The sequence below is a fragment of the Scomber japonicus genome, chromosome 6 (genome assembly GCF_027409825.1).
Source record: "Scomber japonicus isolate fScoJap1 chromosome 6, fScoJap1.pri, whole genome shotgun sequence".
Classification (NCBI taxonomy): domain Eukaryota; kingdom Metazoa; phylum Chordata; class Actinopteri; order Scombriformes; family Scombridae; genus Scomber; species Scomber japonicus.
In genome coordinates, this window is record NC_070583.1 from 20,825,443 (window position 1) to 20,846,192 (window position 20,750).

General features: G+C 41.0%; 3 protein-coding genes across 5 annotated transcripts; 2 read left to right on the plus strand and 1 right to left on the minus strand.

Annotated features, from left to right (window-relative positions):
- Positions 1–865: 865 nt before the first annotated feature.
- rwdd2b (RWD domain containing 2B) lies at positions 866–4,402 on the minus strand. The gene is made up of 4 exons (XM_053320872.1): positions 3,994–4,402; positions 3,829–3,896; positions 2,727–3,095; positions 866–2,627 (listed from the first exon to the last, which is right to left on the minus strand). The coding sequence occupies exons 1-4, from the start codon at positions 4,204–4,206 to the stop codon at positions 2,375–2,377; spliced, it is 903 nt and encodes a 300-aa protein (XP_053176847.1). The 5' UTR covers positions 4,207–4,402; the 3' UTR covers positions 866–2,374.
- Positions 4,403–4,524: 122 nt separating this feature from the next.
- On the plus strand, positions 4,525–10,281 carry usp16 (ubiquitin specific peptidase 16). 3 transcript variants are annotated; one of them, XM_053320633.1, is made up of 19 exons: positions 4,525–4,581; positions 4,656–4,774; positions 4,937–5,003; positions 5,116–5,312; positions 5,405–5,508; positions 5,601–5,713; positions 5,827–6,059; positions 6,155–6,250; positions 6,347–6,477; positions 6,588–6,675; positions 6,990–7,071; positions 7,218–7,309; positions 7,394–7,447; positions 7,541–7,708; positions 8,135–8,798; positions 8,902–8,996; positions 9,200–9,286; positions 9,398–9,545; positions 9,635–10,281. In XM_053320633.1, exons 3-19 carry the CDS (start codon positions 4,943–4,945, stop codon positions 9,745–9,747), a joined length of 2,526 nt encoding a protein of 841 aa, XP_053176608.1. In that variant the 5' UTR covers positions 4,525–4,581; positions 4,656–4,774; positions 4,937–4,942; the 3' UTR covers positions 9,748–10,281. The 3 variants fall into 3 exon arrangements, 2 of the variants coding, with proteins under 2 accessions (XP_053176608.1, XP_053176609.1); XM_053320634.1 differs by lacking the exon at positions 4,656–4,774 and having other exon boundaries at positions 4,548–4,581; XR_008321485.1 differs by lacking the exons at positions 9,398–9,545; positions 9,635–10,281 and having other exon boundaries at positions 4,541–4,774; positions 8,873–8,996.
- A 1,203-nt stretch (positions 10,282–11,484) lies between these two features.
- Positions 11,485–20,195, plus strand: LOC128360826 (transcription regulator protein BACH1-like). Its single transcript, XM_053321342.1, has 5 exons — positions 11,485–11,751; positions 13,303–13,565; positions 14,451–15,593; positions 15,675–15,881; positions 18,936–20,195. Exons 2-5 carry the CDS (start codon positions 13,326–13,328, stop codon positions 19,284–19,286), a joined length of 1,941 nt encoding a protein of 646 aa, XP_053177317.1. The 5' UTR covers positions 11,485–11,751; positions 13,303–13,325; the 3' UTR covers positions 19,287–20,195.
- Positions 20,196–20,750: the final 555 nt, after the last annotated feature.

Sequence of the window (20,750 nt, forward strand, 5' to 3'; positions counted from 1 at the left end):
ACTTTGATGACATATTGACTGATGTCCAGCTAATCCCAACTACAAATGAGAAAAGAGATGCTCAGAGGTATTATAGGCAGAAATACTGATTAAGAGCCCTTGAGCATTTTTAATCAAGTAATGCAAATATAAAACATATTACTACATTATTTGACTAATTTGTGTATCAAGGTATTGCTTCATAAACTTTAATTGCTTGTGTTGTATATATATCTTTGTTAATTTTGGGATATTTCAGGAACTACTTAAAATATGGATTAGATGTGCCAACTACACAATCCTACGACTATACAAAATATCTCCATATCTGCAAGCCAGATAACTACTCTATGGTGGTTGTTTTGTTAGAAGCAAACTGAACTGGATGCACCTGGGAGTCAAGCTTTCCTTGATAAACAAACAGAAGACCCCTCTGACGAGTCTTCTATAGACACAAGTCAGAATCAGTCTATTGGACCAAGTGGAAGTAGCTCTGATTGGGGTGGGTATCCAAACCCTGAGGGCAAAGCAAGAACCCATAACATCCAGAGGAGCAGAACAAGGCTGGCAGCTGAACCAGCAGCAGAGTAACATCTTCCAGACCAAACGTGTTCTGAGACTCAAATCAGGAAGAGCAACGTCATCCTCATCCCAATCTGTGGATCTATTGTTTGTCCATCAGTTAGCATTTCTACGATAGACATTTTAAAAAGCTAAAGCATAAATGAGACTGTAGAGGACTGGGTTATTTTAGATTTTAAAAAGAGAAATACCTTACTGTTATTAGTTTTGACAGCTCTCGTTGTTAAATGTACGATGCTACGGACATAAACATAATACTCATGACTCTTCATCATAAATTATTACAACATCTTCATCTGAATGGTTTATTTATGACAGACATATATTTTACATGACAGTTGTTATGACAGCTGAAATTGTTTGAACCAAATCATTATCAGCAATATTTTAGGTTAATACGTCCTTTGGATGCACGTTATTTATGGCATTTGGTTTGAACAGGTTAACATCCCGAAATCTCAGATAAATTCAAAGGCTGACACATTTTCCAACTTTGGTTATAAAATACTGCCATCTGCTGGACAATGTACATTATTTGCAAGTAAACCCAGTTCAATGTATGTAACTACTTATTACTTTTGTTCATCCAGATGTGCATTTTTGTGATTTCCTATTAATCATATCATTCTTAGCTAGGCAGGACAGCCTCAGGTTGTCAAGTACAGCCCTAGTACCAAAGTACTTCTGAAAAGGCAGTAAAAAATGTACAATATGGTGGTTTTTATCAGTTTTAGTTAATATTTAACAAAATCTAGTGTGAAATACTCACTAAAGGTTCAAACTCCTTTGAGGAGAATATCTTCCTGGTAATTCTGTGATTATGCAGAATTAGAATGCATATAGTGTATGACTTCCCCCAATCATATTATCTTGTAATGATGTATATGTGTATGCAACAAAAATGCTATAATGATACTGGCCTTTCAAACAGTGTACATGTGGTATATCATGCTGATAAAATCACTTATAAAATAACCATCAATATCTTATATTTAATACAGTATAATTACATTTTGTAAGAACCCTTGAGGTTCAAAATCAATAGAGAAATCTATATGAGTGTTTTTTAAATTTTTATGATTCCATCTCAGTCTTAAGAGGATAAAAATACAATTCATGATGAACAACCACAAGCGTTAATGCTGGAGTGTGATCCACAATTCACAATTTAACTAACAAAGGATTCAAAGAAAATTAGAGAAAGACTTTCCACGGCCATGTTATCTATAATTTATAGGAAAAAAAATAAAAGATTTCATAAACAGATAACCAGCATATTGTTGACTATGTTGTCCAATTATTAATGTGGTATCAGATCTGAAAACCCTATAATAGTCTGATAGTAATACACGGAGGTACCACTACAGGAAAGAAACACCTAGGGCAAGGTGTAATCTGCAGCACATGCAGCATCATTACAATTGCAAATATAACTGGGGTCCTTGAGAAAACTCTCCAATGAACATCTTCTGAATGCTTCTTCTGAAAAATATAGCAATTACCTGTTACTGTAAATGCAAAAAACTCTGTTTTTCAAATTACAGTTTCTTCTGCCTTTTATTCCAATGATGTCCCAGGTGCACTGGAACAACAGTGTGACATCCCTAAAAATGGGGTTAATTTATTTCAGTTCATTAAGCTCTTGTGCCTGTGTGTTCACAATCCATTTGTTTTCCAAAAAATAAAAAAAAAACAAAAAGCAAAACTGTGAATGCATTTCCATTTTTCAGTTTACACTTATTTTAGGAGAAATTACTTCAGTGTCAAGGCACCACTCAAGTACCTGCACATGATAATTGTCTAGGTCTGACTACTACCTGCCTTCGATCCCAAAATATATCTGAAAGACATCACAACAGCCTTTCTCATTTAAGAACTGGTAGAGCAGTCCAAGGTCCATGTGATTACCTCTGTTCCCATGGGGGTCAAACATTGCCTCTTCAAAGCCTGTGAATTTGCGCAGGGAGTCTATACTTTCAACAGTCCCTCTGTCCTCGTCCTGACGATCAAGGGGAATATCCTCTCTATGTCGAATCATGATCTTCTTCCATGTCAGAACCTTCACTCTGTGAAATGGGAAAACGTTTGGAAAAATAATAAACCTGGTACCTCAGCAGGTTTCTCACTGTGATATCAGCAGCTAAAAATATCAACCCTCAAGTTACCTGGACCAGAATTCCTCGCAGGCAGATTGAAGACCCTCCACACACACAATACCAGGCTTTCCAGGCATGCTAAATCCAGACAAGCCCAGCTCCTTTGACCACTCCAAAATATTCTTCCTCTTGGTTTTGTTGTAGATGTGGTGACTGTAAATCCACAGTCGACTGAACACTTCCTGTGGCCGTGGAGAGGCAGACTCTCTCTTGGGAGCCGGTGCTGCTGACGAGCTCTTACTAATGAAGACCTGCAGGTTGTCTTTCACCCAGTCCACAGCAGAGAGCACACATACTTCCCCCTGGCAGTTCTCCATGAGGTATGCATTGAGATCCGCGTGAAGCTGCGTCTGCTGGGCCCTGCTGAGATCGGCACACCTAAGACACGGATAAAAAATGTTGTGAGAAGGATTCAGAGAGCAGTCTACACCACTCGGACACACTAAGATTTGCACTGTAAACATCACACACAACACAAAAAAACATAGCAGACCCCATCCCATCCCCTATTTTTTTATGTATCCATTTATGTAGTGTTTTCTTTTTTTGTGCTAGCCATTTCTTTTCTATTATTTTTATTTCATTTGATTCTTATTTCATTAGTTAAAGTATGTACGCATGTTTGATTTATTGTAAAATGTGTGAAATCTGGGGAAAATTTTATGTGATGGAGAAATCATTACAATAAAGTTGTTTTTTTTTGTTTTTTTTTTAAAGATTTGCACTGTAAACATCACACACACACACACACACACACACACACACACACACACACACACACACACACACACCATAGCAGATCTTCAGAAGGCTTACTACAACTCCAAAACAATATTTTCTAGTAAAGTCAATTCACTGCTGTTTCTGTTTTTTGCATTGTGTCATATGAATAATGTCCTCACTATTAGTATAAAAATGTTGGGAACTACTGTATTAGATTCTATTGACATACTGCATTACTGTTGTCTAAATTAGGCATGCCACTGGATCATAAATCATTGCATTGAACATCAGCTTGATTTCAACCATATCATCCATCCCCAGCAGCAGCACAACATTTAATACACATATTACTTTCAGTATACATCAGTAACAGTAGAAAGTGGCTTACCGGACAGTTATTTCTGGCATCACACTGGGATATTCAGATGGATAGGCGCAGGATAAAATAACATCTGCCTGTGTGGAGTAACAAGAGGAAGAAATGAGTCATGTTTTGTATTATATGACTCACTGAATTGACAATGAGACACGGTGATGAGTTTTGTCTGTTTACCCTTCCCGTGGGTTCAGTGTCCAGCTTGTATTTGATGAGAAACTGAGGTCTGGAGGGAGGAGGGCTGTGTGCTGAGGCTGACACCTCCACGTAGTCCCTGAGCTCAGCTAGTGCCAGCTGGTCTATGAACTCGAGCTCCTCCTGAGTGGGGAACATGCTGGTCAGTAGCTCAATCTCTGCAAGCTGACACTCAGCCCACTCCAAGTAAGACATGCTGATAATGACCAAATGACTATACTGTTTAAAGTAAACTCTAATAACTGTGTTTAAAGAGATGTTCTCGCTTTAAGTCAACGCGACATGTTGCTTTTCATGATAAAGTAGCTCAAAGTAAACTCGCTGTTAGAAAAAGCCCGAATGTAAAATATGAATAAAAGCCACATATACTGTATTTAAACACCAGAGCAAGTTGCCTTATCATGTCTGCTAGCTACCCTAGCTAGTAATCGAGATTTGTTGCTAGTCGGACTATTTCGTGTGGCGCACACAGGAAACACACGTACGTAGCATCAGATACACCGACACCGTCACATTGTGTCCCTCTGTTGTCTGCATGTGTCAGCTGGGATTTTCTGCTAAATCAGCGGAGTGAGTTTTAAGCGAAATTATAATTTTTAGAGCCCGTTTTTCTTTGTATTTATACCTCAAGACTTTCTCTTTAGGGTTCCGTAAAGTAGCTAGCCCGTAAAGTAAAGTGAAGTATGTCAGGATCAAGAGTCTTCATCCGCACAAAGTAAACGAAACTGAAAATTGTGAAAGGTTTGAACCTCCTTTTGTGACTGTAAGTTGCAGGATCATGAGGGTGAATGTGTTGTTTTGTTTCTGGCACTGAACATTTACAATAATCATTGTTATTTGCAGCATATGTTTAAACCTGGCGTGTATGTTGGCTCGTGTGACTATTGGGTGTGATTTCCACTCATCTCTTGATTCTCGTGTTCAGGTGAAGATGGGAAAGAAAAGAGGAAAGGACAAGAGCTCCAGAGAGGATGATGACATAGACCTGGCAGGTAAAGAATATGTCATCATCTTCAATGTCATATTACAACCTGTGGATGGGGCCTATGATGAGTTTGCTGTTCTTATTTATTTATGTATTTATGTATGTGTGTTTCTTCGTAGGTCCATCATGTAGGCACATTAAAAAGGGGACCGACCAAACTCTTCTCAAGAAACTTTCTGGGAATTCTGATTGGATGAATTGCCAGGATTGTAAGCATGAGGAAAATGACAAAAATACCAGCACCACCCAGCCTCAGGAGCCAGAAGAGGAAAAAGAGCCAGCAGCAGTATGGCTGTGCTTGAAATGTGGCCACAGAGTGAGTTTATATGACCTTATTCATTCAGATTTTGACACTGTATATGAAGCGACTTTTTAAAAAAAAAAATGAAACTGCAACTTTACCACAAGGGATGTGGACGACACTCTGAGAACCAGCATGCCATCAAACATTACGAGACTCCTCGGTCAGACCCACACTGCCTTGTGATCAGCTTGGACAACTGGAGTGTGTGGTGAGCATGTTGCTATGGTGCATACATAAGTAGGCATATATTTATTTTCAAAACTCTTTCTATCTTTGTATAATGTGATGTCAACCCCTCAGGTGTTATATATGTGATGATGAAGTCCACTTCTCCAGTACTGGACAATTGGCTCAGCTGTTGACCAACCTTAAAAAGCACACCTCAGCAGATCCCATGAAGAGACCACAGAAAAGTAGGTACCACAGGCAAGTTTAACATCACTGTGTAATGGTTTTGTTGGTCAAAATGACATGTTTCTACTACCATGTTCACTCTGATTCCACTGTGTTGTGTCTGGTTATTTAGGGGTAAAAGAGGAAGACAGCATGTTGGAAGTAGAACAGAAGACAGAAACTGTAAAGGCAGAGGCGAGTGAAGACAAGGAAAACAAAGAGAACAAGGTCCACCAAAAGAAAAACGCCAAGAAAGAGAGTGCTGGGAAATCACAAAACTCCAACACAATGGAAGACACTGGTGGTGTTTCTGTGAAGGGACTGAGCAACCTGGGAAACACATGTTTCTTTAATGCAGTGATTCAGGTAAGAACACATTGTATAAGATTCCAGTCTCGAATTGAAATGAGAGAAATCTTAAATTCTTTTTAATTTTTAAATGCTTTCACTGTCTTTTCCAGAGCCTCTCTCAAACACAGCTGTTAAGGCAGACTCTCAACAAAGTGACGGAAGAGAAGACAAGTCTTAACATTGAACCTAATACCTCCTCAGATCTGGTGTGTTGCCATCACTCTTTAAATGTTTTATTTTTACGACAGCACATTTGTCCTTCCCCATGCAGTTTATTACTTCTTGTTTTATTTTGCTTGCAGGAGCCTATTGTAGTGCAGGTAGACCAGCCAGGATCTCTGACTTTGGCGATGTGTCAACTCCTCAATGAGATCCAAGAATCTAAGAAGGGTGTGGTAACACCCCGGGAGTTGTTCACACAAGTCTGTAAAAAGTGAGTGTGGCTACAAATCGAGGTGGAACTCAGACTTAAGATGATTTTTTAAATGTGCTTCCTTGCATCATTACATAAAGCATGGATCCCGCCTTGTCTCTTTTCTGCAGGGCTGCCAGGTTCAAAGGATTTCAACAGCAAGATAGCCAGGAGCTGCTGCGTTACCTGCTGGATGGAATGAGAGCTGAGGAGATCAAAGTACACTCTTAGTTTCAAACAAATCTATCTATGTATCACAGCGGTGAAAGATTTCCTCTTAAATTGACACTGTTGTCCAAGTGACCATGTGTTACATTGCAGTATATTGTAGTGGCAACAGAATAGTATTGCATTGTATACATTTCTTGTAAGCCAACTGATATGTATTGCACTAGGTATTTTGATTTCTTGAATCAGGCTCACTCGCACCAAGTAATCCAAAATCTAAATTTGAATCTAATCTAAATTTAGTGTCAAATTGAGGACACTTTATGCATATCATTTAAACTGAAAGACTGTGTTTGTGTCTACAGAGAGTAAGCTCAGGGATAATGGAGACATTGAAACAATCTAGACAAAGTACAGATGGAGAGCAGCTGAAAACTATAGTTAAAGGTAAGTTGTGGCTATATTCAGTAAATGACATTAATGCAGTCACTGTCATCACAGCAAAAAAAACATTACTAAAGTATACAGCTTTGGCACACCTTATAGTTTGTTTTGAGAAATGCTGTCATCTAACACTGAACTTTAAATTTCAGAATATGAGAAAAATGGATTTCCAAAAAACTTTGTTGACCAAGTTTTTGGTGGGGAAATGACCAGCACTATAATGTGTGAGCAGTGTAAAACGGTATGTACTGTGGAGAAAAAATGAGAGAAAACTATCAGCATCAGGTTAAAATCATGCTAAATGGTCACCACCTTGCTCTTACAGGTGTCTGTAGTCACAGAGATGTTTCTGGATCTTTCTCTTCCTGTTTCTGAAGAGGTAAAACCCTTATGAGTACTTTTTGTGCAATGTGTTAAGGAATGATTTATTTGTGCTTTGTACCATTTTTTATGAATACATCTATTCTTACAGGCATATAGGAAGAAGAACCAGAAAAAAGTAAGTCCGAAGACCAGTGACTCAAACCAGGATGACAGAGACAGCCCTGCTTTGACAAATGGAAATGATGACATTCCCTCTGGGACTGGAAGCAAATACCAGCAGAAAAAAGCCAAGAAGCAGGCAAAGAAGCAAGCAAAGGTACCTCAGTGATTGTATATACAAAAATAAATTATTGTATTGCATTTTTTTCTTTCACTGTAACACTCATCCACTTTTTGATGGATGAATGTTGAATAACTAATTAACTAATTCAATGGTATCTCAAACTTTTTTATGTCAAGGACCTCTAAGCTGACACAAATTAGACCACAGACTCCCATTTGATACAATATTTGCCCCAGGGTCCCCAATCTGCTTTTTTTCCTCTCACATGTTTTATTACAGAAAGCGTATGAAATCCATGACCAAAATAGTCATACATTCTGTGAAAATAAATTATTCCCCTTGTTGCTTGGCCCCCCTTTGAGCCTCCTCAAGGGCCCATTTGAGTTCCCTAGACCCCACTTTGTGAACCACTGAACTAATTAACTCAATACTGTATTGCTTCCTTGTCTTTACCTACAGCATCAAAAGAGGCAGCAGAAGCTTGAGGGCAGAGTCACTCTGAACAGTCTCCCATCTCCAAGCGAACAGACGGATCCTGCTGCAGAGGAAGAAGATGGAGAAAATTCTGACATAGAGACACATGATGAAGCCCCACAGAGTGAAGGAGATTCTGCACAAACCAGTGTCTCTGAAGAGAACCTGAAGAACCTTGATACGGTTCAAGCAGAGAAGGAAGAAGAAGAGGATTCAGTGATTGACTGTGACTCAATGGATATATCGTCGGTCAGCAATCGTTTCACCATCTTAGAAGAGCAGCACTCGAAGGATAGTAACTTAGATGAGGAGAAAACATCCGATATGGATCAGGAGGCAGAAGAAGACACACAGCTAGTGAGTGAAATGGAGAAAGTCACCTTGGATGATGCCTTCATAGAATCTGATGCTGGGGAACAAGTGGTGGAAAGTGAAGATGAATCGCAGGAGAATAAAGAGTATACTGTAGTAAACCAGGACCCAGAGCTTGCTTTCGAAACACTGGCCACCAGGTCATCTCCGGAGAAACAGGAGTGTTCTGTACAGTCATGCCTGTTTCAGTTCACAGAAGTGGAAACCCTCACACAGAACAACAGCCTTCTGTGTGTCGCCTGCACTAAACGACAGCCGAACAAAAACAAAGCTGGAGGTATCTTGAAACCATCCATAATAAACCATTTTAATCCTTTTGGTCTGTCATTTTCTAGTTGGGGAACAATTAAGTTTATCATTACGCTTTGTCTTTTCTGCAGGATCTAAGAAGAATATCTACACCGATGCCTTGAAGCAAATGCTGATCTCCTCTCCCCCGCCGGTGCTTACCCTCCATTTGAAGAGATTTCAGCAGGTGATCCACTTAGAAAGATTTTCGGCATTTACATATCTTTGATCCAATGCACTGTCAGCCTAGCTGTTTTTAGTTCCACAGCTGCAACCAAACTGAGAGCATGACACGTTGTTTTGTTTTTGATCATTTTTGTCTTTTATGAGGAACAGAAACCTTTTTTTTGAATCTGAATTTTGATGAGATCACTTGTTGTTTTCCTCTAGAATGGCTACAGTATTTGTAAAGTGAACAGACACGTCCACTTCCCTGTGATACTGGATCTTGCTCCTTATTGTGCAGTAAAATGCAAGGTAAATAACAAGATGAACAGCTTTTAATAAAATTCTATACTCTTAAAGATGTATGAATGTATTAGTGTTTTAGTATCGCCCCAGTACTAACAAAACATTTTCTCCACACAGAACGTGACAGAGGGAAATAATCAGATTTTGTACAGCCTGTACGGTATTGTTGAGCACAGCGGAACAATGAGGTCAGGCCATTACACAGCCTATGTAAAAGTTCGACCTCAGTGCCCTAAATCCTCATCTAATGGACTTGCAGCAGAAGGTAGGTGTGCTCAGGCATAAGAATCAATAAAATAATCACTTGCATCTGATATTTTAAGTATCTCCTCTAACTCATCTCTACCTCTGCAGCGCCACCCAGAGGATCCTGGTTCCATATAAGTGACACAAGCGTCCAGCCTGTGAGCGAGAGCAAAGTCCAGAGTTGCCAAGCTTACCTCCTCTTCTATGAAAGGATCCTCTAATCGAACTGTCCATCAGGAAATCCACACAAACCAACTCGCTGCTGATTCAGCTCAACAATAGAAGGGATCTCACATATGACCAACCTCGACCTGTACTGTCAATAATTCAACCTGAGCTATGTTTAAATGATTTTTTTTAACCCTCCTCCAGTGTTTGTTGCTCCACCCTTATTTAAGTGTTCGCTGTTTTAATTGCTCTTATGTTAACACAAAAACCATAAATCACCAAATTTCATTGAACACTTTTTCTAGTTTTTAAACATTGTCTCAGAGTAAATGGTTAACATTTACAAAGTTATCATTTGGCTCAAAAATATTGTCCAGAGCCTCTTGGACAGAAAATCGCGTAATCAGTCACCTGCTTATTGTGTTCACAGAGTAATATGAGAGCAAGGCACAAATAAAGCTTCATATATGGGGTTTATGAGGAGGTATGATACATTGTTTGGACTATAAGGTGCAGTGGACACATAAGCATGAGAAAGATAGGAGGACAAATTAAAGGAAAACCCTGAATAAATGAGTGGAGAAACAGTACAATCAAGCAATTAACATCCAATCATGCTCTGTGTTATGTATAAAAATGCCCACTTCTTTTGCCATCTTGATTCTTAAGATGGTAGAGCTCACAAAGACTGCTCAACTGGCTGGTGTTTCAATAGGAACAGTGACTGAAATGACATCTACTTTTAGATCTATGAGAAAGACAGTAGTAAATAGGGTCAGACATTGTAGTCGACAGCACACATTGATGCTTGTGGATTAGTGCGATATGTAATAAAAAAACAGAAGAGCAATGATTTGGGTTTACCTGTCCTATTGAAGGGAAGGGTCACTGGAAATCAATACAAAGTTGTTGTGGGTGACCACCTTTATCCTACAATTACACATTTCTGTTCTGATGGGAATGGTGTTCATCCCTCCAGTAGAGTTCTCAGACTGTAGAATCAATGACAAGGAGCATTGAAAGTGTTCTGGTGGCACATCTTGACCCAACACCTTGCTAAGACACTGAGGGCCGCATTTTAATGATCTATAGCGCATGGCGTGAAGTGCCCTTTGGGCGTATCCAAATCCATTTTTTTAACGGTGGAAAAATGGTCACTGTGCCAGGGGCATGGTCTAAAAGGGTCGGACTTAAGTCCCCTCATTAATCATAGGTATGTTTAGGGCGTAACACACGGTAAACCAATCAGAGTGTCATCTCTCATTCCCTTTAATATCTAGGAGGAAAGAGGTGGAGTGAGGGTGTTGTGGTTTTGGATGTTTGGGTGAATGGGTGTGTGTATAGGGATGTTTTCCATCTGATGGATGACCATATTATAGTCTTACCCATTCATTTCCTATGGTGGTCATTTTTGACTGAGAACACCAAAGGTGTAACAATGTTCACTAAACTACTCAAAATTCACTCAATGTAGCGATCAACAATTTATATGTTCAAATCCCTCGTGTGGAGGATATCATGAGGCCTTGAGGCATTCTGAAAAAAAAAACACAATTTTTATGATGTATAAAAGTTGTAAATCGGTCAGATTTGACCTGAACACTGGAAGATGGTATCCAGAAATGATATTCATATGTCAGTGTTGGTATTTTATCACACAGTTGAGAAAATTTAACAATAATGGCAGTGTGTGCAACATGGGGATTGAACAAACTCTAATTTATACACACTACAAAAAAGTATCAATTCAAATAGACAAATAAAAATGATGGTGGAGAGGGAGTGAGGGTGAGATTTGTACTAAATATTTATGTTATTTTTTACATATGTCATAATGTCATCAACATCAACATGTAATGAAATGCTTCAAAATGTGAAAAACTCGTGTGTGCGTGCTGTGGCTTGCTGACCGTCGCCTCGCACTGAGCCTGCGCAGTACGTGCTGACTATTTTTCCTGGTCTATACTGTCACATGAGAGGAAAGTCTGGTTCCGGATGACCAGATCCATCCCTGCTTAAAATTACCAAATGGCAGTATTATCAAGCTGACATGACAGGTCTGTGAGCATTTGACGTTTTAGATAAATACTTATAAAGTGACATAAGGTTGTTTTTTTTATTTTTATAGCCAAAAACAGGAAGAATAACGTGATCGCTCCGTACAGTCGTTCAGCTAATGGTCGGCCTAGTGGAAAGCTTTGACGTTTTTGACACATGTCTGATTACTATCAGTCTAAATGGACAATAATGTTCAAATGTTGTGAACCGATAGAAACATGAACAATCATCTTCAACACCGTAGTTTCAAAACGTCCGTGCACTGGGCCCTGTTTCGGGAACTTGGGCTAAACATGAGTCAGCATTTTAAACTTGCACTGTCCCAAGTTGAGTTAACAATTTATTATAGCCTTTTATAGCTTTATATTTGGAGGGTACACGCTACTAGCTGTTAGCTTACTGTATTAAATGTTGCAATGTTTATGTTATGTGGCTAATGGTTTTAGTTATTATCGCAGTGTTAACATCGTCACTGCATATTTTCACAGTAAGAGTAAAAGAGAAACAGTGCAAGTCTATGGCGCAACCTCCAAATATAGAGCCATATATAAGGTTAGCTGAATCAGCAAATTCAGTATTACGCATTCAGGCAGTGTTGAGTGTTTTATTGTGAAACTTTTAAAGGGGTCATTTGACTGTCGAGTGACCCAGCCGCCCAAAACTATCACCTTAATACATGTAAGGATGTATGTGGAGGTAAAGAAGTATATTTGCTGCAGTTAAACATTAAAATATGACTAGTTATCTTGTGTTAAAAGGGGATTACAGTAATGCCACGATGAGGAACTATCTCAGATGCACTGAAATGTTTCTGCAGACTTCAAGGGATCAACCCACACTCTCAAAATGTACTTGGTGGCTTTCTGTGATTTTTCTTGGTATTGCACCCACCACCCTCTGCCAAAGACAGGGACCAATTAGTCTGCAACAAACTATTATTGCCTTCATCAAATAATCAGCAAATTATCATCTAGATTAATTGATTACTCTCTAGAAAAAATGTCAACTAATAGTAAAAAAAAAAAAAAAAAAAATATCCCTGCCTGGTATTGAAAGTGAAGTCTGTCATGGAAAAGTAAGAAAACCAGAGAATAAAAAAAAAATCAAAATTGTTGCTTGTTCTTTTTCTTGTGATTGATTAATCACAGTCAGATGCAACAATTCACCAATTAGTCGATCTGCAGATGACCAATCAACTATTCCTACAATTGATTAATCATTTTGAGTTATTTCTTTGTAGAAAAAATGCTAAACTTATGTGGTCCCAGCTTCATAAATGTGAATATGTTCTAGTTTGTTTTCTTGTGTGGTAGTCAATTGAATATATTTGAGTTGTGAACTGTTTGGTCAGAGCAAAACAAGAACCAAATGACCATCAATTGTTGGAGAAAATAATTGACAGATTAATTGATAATGAAAATAAGTGTTGCAGCATAGTTTTGGCATAGTGAGTGTAACACATTGGCATCTATTTTGGCAAACAGGTTTGTGTGATCATGTTGTTCATTTGACTCCCTCCCCCCCTCCCTTCCCCTCCCTCTGTCATGCAGGCTGAGCTTGTACAGTAGGAACCATGTCGGTCCAAGCTCCTCGCATGTCAGTGTTCACTTTTCAGTCTGCAGTGCACAGTGCTCATGTTCTCCAGTGTCTGAATGAGCAGAGGCAGCGGGACGTCTTGTGCGATGTGACAGTTTTGGTGGAGAACAGGAGCTTCAGGGCACACTGCTCCATCTTGTCCTCCTGCAGTGAATACTTTCACAGCAGGGTCACAAACATCACCAGACAGAACCCCATCATCACTTTACCGGACGAGGTCAGTCTCCTACTGTTCAGCTGAAGGATTTGGGGAATATTTCATACTGCAAATGATTTGTTCTGTGCATTAATATATAAACAGATCATTAATATAATATTACAGTGGTTCTAGTATCTGCCATTGTTGAATTCATTAAGTTAACCCTTAAACAGGCAACATGCACCAGGAGATATACATTTTTATACCTTAATAGAGGCAACGTGTCCTGGTGGAGATACAATTCTAAAATCCAAAATATACAATATATTTTAAAAATTATTTGCGGAAATGTTTACTTATAACAGCAAAGTAAATGAAAAGAATAATTTTCACATTTCATTTTCCACTTCTACCTTTTTAAGGGTTAATATAGAATTCATTAGGCTTGATTCAGATCACTGACATGTATCACACATGCCATACTCCATCAAACTTAGCAAGCTACAATATCTATACATAGAGTGTATCATGCAATTACAATAAATTGCTTTGTATTGCATGATATAGACAGTTGTTCCTACAGATTGGCCATGGAAAACACAAACGTTGCCTTATTTTCTGTCAAGCAATAGATGACTGTGTGTAATGTAATTATTGCTCCAATTTGTTGTTGTTTAAACCCTCAAAACATCTGTGACAGCAATACACCTTTCAATCATGCAGAGAATAATGTAATATCATACAACATTGTTCATTTTGGATGACTAATGTGTTTAGTAGCCACTGAACTTATATGATGTAAAGGCTTTACTGTAAAATACTACATTTCAGAACAGGTATGTAACTGTCCTGTTGTATATACTGCTACTTTTTGAGCCAGTCAGGTTTTATTGCAGTATTCTATATGTAGAAGTATGAGTTAAATTATGCCTCAACAAATTGCTGAATTTCCTTTTCCCGCAGGTGACTGTGGAGGGGTTTGAACCTTTGCTTCAATTTGCCTACACATCAAAGCTGCTCTTCACCAAAGAAAATATTCACGCCATTCACAGCACTGCTGAATTTTTAGGATTTCACAACTTGGAGTCAGCATGCTTTGATTTCCTCATTCCAAAGTTTTCTGAAGGCAAAAGAACCTCACAGGAGGTCAGGCATAGAGCCTGTTGTCAAAGTCGGGATCCCAGCACAGATTTTGGCTCCAGCGTAGAGAGCAGCCAACCAAAATCATTTGAGTCACACAGCCCAGTGCCTTCAGGAGGTGATGAACAAACATCACAGTGCCCTCAGAGTGCACAGGGTCAGACGAACAGCGGGAAAGAACCCTTTTGTTTGGAGAACTGTGGGCCACAAATCGCCCCCTTATCTCTTGAGTTAACAGCAAATGGTGTGTGCCCCATGTTGGCATTGCCATGCCCAGACTCAGACAAAGCAGATCCCTCTCAGTTCTGCGAAAGAGACATTTTAGAGATAGGAGATGTGTGTAATCAAAGTGAGCTGAGTTTGGCAGACTGCGGCTTACCCTGTGTGTTGTCAACCCCGGGGGATATGAATCCGTCAGAGCTCATTCAGCCAACAAGCAGAGATGTTAAACAGAATGTTGAAACGCTTGGTGCTGAAACCAACTGTAACCCCGGTTCATGTCCACTCAACACATCAGAGGCAGAAGATTGCAGTGAGTTATTAGCGCAGAGTGACGGTGGCCTTGAACAACAAATGTCAGACCCTACATTGACTGTTCTAAGCCATGAAGAAGGATTTGTGGAAAGAAGCAGCGTGGAGAGGGAGGTGGCTGAACATCTGGCAAAGGGGTTTTGGTCTGACCTATGCCCATCTCAGGCTCAACCACTCCCCTTGGACCCCATGGACCAAAACAATCTGGCAAAAGCATCAGACTTTCATTGGCTTAAACAGCTGGATCTGAGCTCCAGTGTAGGAGACTGTCCCTTCCTCAGGGACTTAGGGACAGGTGATGACCCAGCCCCACGCAATGACAACCTTTCCCAATCAGAGAAGAGCCCCTGCATGTCCTCCTCCATCAACTCAGGGGATGATTCAGACCTGGACACAGATGGAGATACTGAGGCCAACAACAAAAGAGCAGAAGAGGTCATTGTGATATAAAGCTGTTGTTTGCCCTTTGAAGGTTTAAATAAAACAAATCTGATGCTTAATCGTTTTACTCTACAGATTCAGCTCCCATTCCCAGTTCAGCAGATCTCAACACTGAGCAGGAGTGCCTTCCAGCAGCTCCTGAGACACCATCAGCTGACTCAAGATCAGCAGGAGTTTGTCCATGATGTCCGTCGGCGAAGCAAAAACCGTGTGGCTGCGCAGCGCTGCAGAAAGAGAAAACTAGACAGCATAAAAGAGCTAGAATGTGAAATCAAAACATTGGTGAGTTTTTTTTCAATCTCGGATATTTTCAACATGTTATCCAACCTGATGTTAAAATAGCCTTATCGCCCTCCAGTGGTGATCATGAGGAATTTCAACAATGTTGGCTGAAGTTTTCTCCTCCCTAATAAGTCACTGGCACAGTCCACACCGTTTCTTTTACCATTCCATTATCCGTTATCCATTTGACAACGGATAAAAGTTATTTTTCCAATTGAGCTCAGTAATTTAGTTAATTGGAGCACATACTAAAGAGAATGTTAGAGAAAGTAATGTTTCTCAATGCAAAATATTGTAAAAATTAAACTACTTTATTTGCTTTTGGCATGGGAAGAAAGGTTTTTGGCAAGTTCAATTTGCTTGCGTGTATTTGCTGTTTAGTGTTTTCACTGTACATAATTGGAGGAGATTGATGAGATTGGTGGGCGTCACAAATTGACGGCTTTTGTATGAAAACAGTACCATCAAGTAATCTGTGCAACAAAGGCTTGTATCATGAACCATAATTAATCTTTAGCCTGCTTTCTGCTAGCGTAACTCAGGTTTCCCAGTATTGTGAAGCTGGCTCACTGTAAGCCAGGTAGATCAACATGGTAACCTATGCTACACAGCTAACTGGCAGGTTATGTGATCCATCCTCTGCCGCTTATCCGGGGTCGGGTCGCGGGGGCAGCAGCCTAAGCAGGGAAGCCCAGACTTCCCTTTCCCCACCCATTTGTCCAGCTCTTCCCAGGGGATCCCGAGGTGAACACCTCACCAGGGAGGCATCCGGGGGGCATCCTAACTAGATGCATTGTGCTTCTCTCCTCTGTCCTTCCTTTAGCGTAACTCAGGTTTCCCAGTATTGTGAAGCTGGCTCACTGTAAGCCAGGTAGATCAACATGGTAACCTATGCTACACAGCTAACTGGCAGGTTATGTGATCCATCCTCTGCCGCTTATCCGGGGTCGGGTCGCGGGGGCAGCAGCCTAAGCAGGGAAGCCCAGACTTCCCTTTCCCCACCCATTTGTCCAGCTCTTCCCAGGGGATCCCGAGGTGAACACCTCACCAGGGAGGCATCAGGGGGGCATCCTAACTAGATGCATTGTGCTTCTCTCCTCTGTCCTTCCTTTCTCTCCTCTCAACCCTAACCGGTCGAGGCAGATGGCTGCCCACTTCTGAGTCTGATTCTGCCTGAGGTTTCTTCCTGTTAAAAGGGAGTTTTTTCTCGCCACTGTTGCTCATGTGGGAATGTTGTGTCTCTTTAAAGTTAAAACCTGAAGAGTTTGATTTAGAACCTGCTCTATGTGTAAAGTGCCTTGAGATAACTTTGTTGTGATTTGGCGCTATACAAATAAAGATTGATTGATTGATTGATTGATTGATTGATGCCGAGCCACCTCATCTGACTCTCTCAACGCAGAGGAGCAGCGGGTCTACTCCGAGCTCCTCCCGGATGACCGAGCTTCTCACCCTATCTCTAAGGGAGAGCCTAGCCACCCTACGGAGGAAGCTCATTTCGGCCGCTTGTACCCGCGACCTTGTTCTTTCAGTCACTACCCAAAGCTAGATAGACTGGTAAATCGAGAGCTTTGCCTTTCGGCTCAGCTCCCTCTTCACCACAACGGATCTGTGCAGAGCATGCATTACTGCAGATGCCGCACCAATCCACCTGTCGATCTCCCGCTCCATCCTTCCCTCACTCATGAACAAGACCCCGAGGTACTTGAACTCCTCCACTTGGGGCAGGATCTCATCTCCGAACCGGAGAGTGCACTCCACCCTTTTCCGGTTGAGGACCATCGACTTGGATTTGGAGGTGCTGATTCTCATCCTGGACGCTTCACACTTGGCTGCGAACCGATCCAGTGAGAGTTGGAGGTCACGGTCTGATGAAGCCAACAGGACCACATCATCTGCAAAAAGCAGTGACCAATCCTGAGGTCACCAAACCGGACCCCCTCAACGCCCTGGCTGCACCTAGAAATTCTATCCATAAAGATTATGAACAGGATCAGTGACAAAGGGCAGCCCTGGCGGAGTCCAACCCTCACTGGAAACGAGTACGACTTATTACCAGCAATGCAGACCAAGCTCTGACATCGGTCGTACAGGGAACGGACCGCCCGTATCAGGGGGTCCGATACCCCATACTCCTGGAGAACCCCCACAGGACTCCCCAAGGGACATGGTTGAATGCCCTCTCCAAGTCCATGTGGACTAGTTGGGCAAACTCCCATGCACCCTCAAGGATCCTGCAGAGAGTGTAGAACTGGTCCACAGTTCCACGACCCGGATTAAAACCACATTGCTCCTCCTGAATCCAAGGTTCGACTATCCGATGGACCCTCCTTTCCAGTACCCCCGAATAGACCTTACCAGGGAGGCTGGGGAGTGTGATCCCCCTATAGTTGGAACACACTCTCCGGTCCCCCTTCTTAAAAAGAGGGACCACCATCCCAGTCTGACAATCCAGAGGCACTGCCCCCGATGTCCGCGCAATGTTGCAGAGTCCTGTCAGCCATGACAGCCCCACAACATCCAGAGCCTTGAGGAACTCCGGGCAGATCTCATCCACCTGCGGGGCCCTGCCACCGAGGAGCTTTTTGACCACCTCGGTGACCTCAGCGATCAGAGATAGGAGAGCCCACACCGGGGTCCCCAGGCCCTGCTTCCTTACCGGAAGGCATGTTGTTGGAATTGAGGAGGTCTTCAAAGTATTCCTTCCACCGATCCACAACGTCCCGAGTCGAGGTCAGCAGCGCACCGTCCCCGTCAATATCTAGCCGGAACTTCTCAACCTCATGCCCCAGCTCAGACTCCTTCCCCACCAGAGAGGTGACATTCCACGTCCCTAGAGCTAGCTTCTTCCACATTGCACCCGACCCCTTTGGCACCGGGGGCCCCGGTGACCCGCATCCAGGCAAGGGAAACAAAGTACCATATATTTCGCTCATCAAAAGGGTATTTAATTGTATTAGGTAATCTTCAGTCACACGCTCTATCCTAACAAAGGTTTATATCTGGATAATGAGTTGAGAGTGTTACTGAGTTGTGCTGTCTTTCACACTACAGAAAAGTAAGAAAGAGAAGCTTCTGCAGGAGCAAACTGAACTGGAGCAAAACCTGAAAGACGTGCGACAGAGTCTTTGTGGCTTACCTAAGAGTGTCAGCATCGAGTCTGGCTCTGATCAGGACCACCTGCAGCTTCTTGCCAAGCTCACCTCGCCAGACTCCCAAATTACTATCAAAATGGTAAGTTGTTCCTCAGAGTCTGATCCAAGTGGGCCGCCTGTAGAAACTGTTCAAATTGCCACACCGCAGGCCAGCACACAGACAGAAGAGGCAGAATCTTCTACCCCACAGAGTTGCCCTGTTTCTTCTTCTCTCCTCAGTGCTTGTTTGGAAATCAATAACAGTTTATAATTGGACTTCAGCTCCAATGTCATTTGTAATCATGGAGGACCAGAGGGCACAGAGTGTACTTTTGATTATGTACTGCAATTCTCGTTAGGAATAGATATGCTTTCCTTTTTACTTCACTGAACGATTTTCTGCCTGATATTGGCATCTCAAATTGACATAGAAAAATGTCAAACTATCTTACTGTATTTCTGTGATGCATTTCACTGTAGTAAAACACAGAATCCAGTACTCATAATTTCAAAGGTGCAGACAATTTTCAGGTAATTTCCATAAGTTTCCATTTGTGAACTAGGAGGTTGTTTCTTAAAATTAAGCTTGTTTTTTCTCAGGGAAACTCATAACCTGACTGTACTTTGATGGCTAAGATAATTCCTGTGCACACACACCCCCCTCTCGCCTTCTAACACCTGCACACACTCAAAGATATGAAAATAATGTTTCTTTTTCTGATTTCAGGTGAATTAACCTATCATAATAACCTTGTCATGTACTGTATTATTCTACCATAATGCTATTTCTTTGATTAAATATGCACTTTTTACAGTTGATTACAATGAATTGTTACAGCTAACACAACTCCTTATCAGCATTATTTGAATGCCAATGCATAGTTTAATGAATAACTGTCACTCTTCCCCAATATATGAGGAATGGTTTCAGTGTATCTGTTACAGAGGAACGTATGGTATTATGCATATTTGATGGAAAACGTGCCTTATGCAGTAGTATAGTATTAATTCAGAAAGATGAAGGCAATCATTTTATATTCTTGTCTTAAACACTGTTGCACATTAATCGAGATTGAATTGAACTAATGGCATTCTCTTATGTTTAAGTCTGTCTGCACATTGAGTATTTTTATTAAATGCTTTTATGGATTACAGATTTAAATAAACAACATTTTGTGTACTATTTAGTGTCTCATTTCATCAGGCAAGAAGTGTGTCCCCTTTGCTGATACTATGCAGTACCACAATTTGGCCAGTAGATGGAAGCACCACCCTGCTCATCAGCTATTATGGTCTTTGGTAGCGTGAACTGTTAATTCTGACAATTCTCTGCTGGTATTTTATTATAGCTATGGGTTAAACATCTAGAAATGTAAGTTGAACCTCAGCACTAAATGAGGAACTGGAAGCTACTGCAGAAGTGTCCGTGCTCCCATTAACAAAATGACTTTGTGGTCTAAAGGGTCATGTGCACATTGCACAAGGTTTAATGAACATGCATAGAGACAAAAGTCCATGTATTTTCAACTGATAGCAAAATTATGGACTAAATTAGGGCTGAAATTAAAGGCAAACTCAGATTAGGGTGATAAAGGTACCTAAGCTATAAACCTTATAAAGTGAAGGTACTGAGAAACTGCACACAGGAAATTAGAAAAAGTAAGGCGTGTATGACAGCCATCTCTGTAACCAAGCAGTGCACACTGAGTTGGAATACTTATTATGCTGTAGGTGC

What these genes read in the sequence shown, in the direction of transcription:
- rwdd2b (XM_053320872.1), bottom strand. Translation starts at nt 4,206, where the DNA reads ATGTCTTACTTGGAGTGGGCTGAGTGTCAGCTTGCAGAGATTGAGCTA. An exon ending in ACACTGAACCCACGGGAAGG is followed by an intron (nt 3,897 to 3,993) that starts GTAAACAGACAA and finishes TACTCCACACAG; the next exon opens with GCAGATGTTATTTTATCCTG. An exon ending in ATGCCAGAAATAACTGTCCG is followed by an intron (nt 3,096 to 3,828) that starts GTAAGCCACTTT and finishes TCCGTGTCTTAG; the next exon opens with GTGTGCCGATCTCAGCAGGG.
- LOC128360826 (XM_053321342.1), top strand. Translation starts at nt 13,326, where the DNA reads ATGTCGGTCCAAGCTCCTCGCATGTCAGTGTTCACTTTTCAGTCTGCA. An exon ending in ACAACAAAAGAGCAGAAGAG is followed by an intron (nt 15,594 to 15,674) that starts GTCATTGTGATA and finishes TTTACTCTACAG; the next exon opens with ATTCAGCTCCCATTCCCAGT. An exon ending in AATGTGAAATCAAAACATTG is followed by an intron (nt 15,882 to 18,935) that starts GTGAGTTTTTTT and finishes TTCACACTACAG; the next exon opens with AAAAGTAAGAAAGAGAAGCT.
- usp16 (XM_053320633.1), top strand. Translation starts at nt 4,943, where the DNA reads ATGGGAAAGAAAAGAGGAAAGGACAAGAGCTCCAGAGAGGATGATGAC. An exon ending in TCTTTAATGCAGTGATTCAG is followed by an intron (nt 6,060 to 6,154) that starts GTAAGAACACAT and finishes TGTCTTTTCCAG; the next exon opens with AGCCTCTCTCAAACACAGCT. An exon ending in CTAATACCTCCTCAGATCTG is followed by an intron (nt 6,251 to 6,346) that starts GTGTGTTGCCAT and finishes TTTTGCTTGCAG; the next exon opens with GAGCCTATTGTAGTGCAGGT.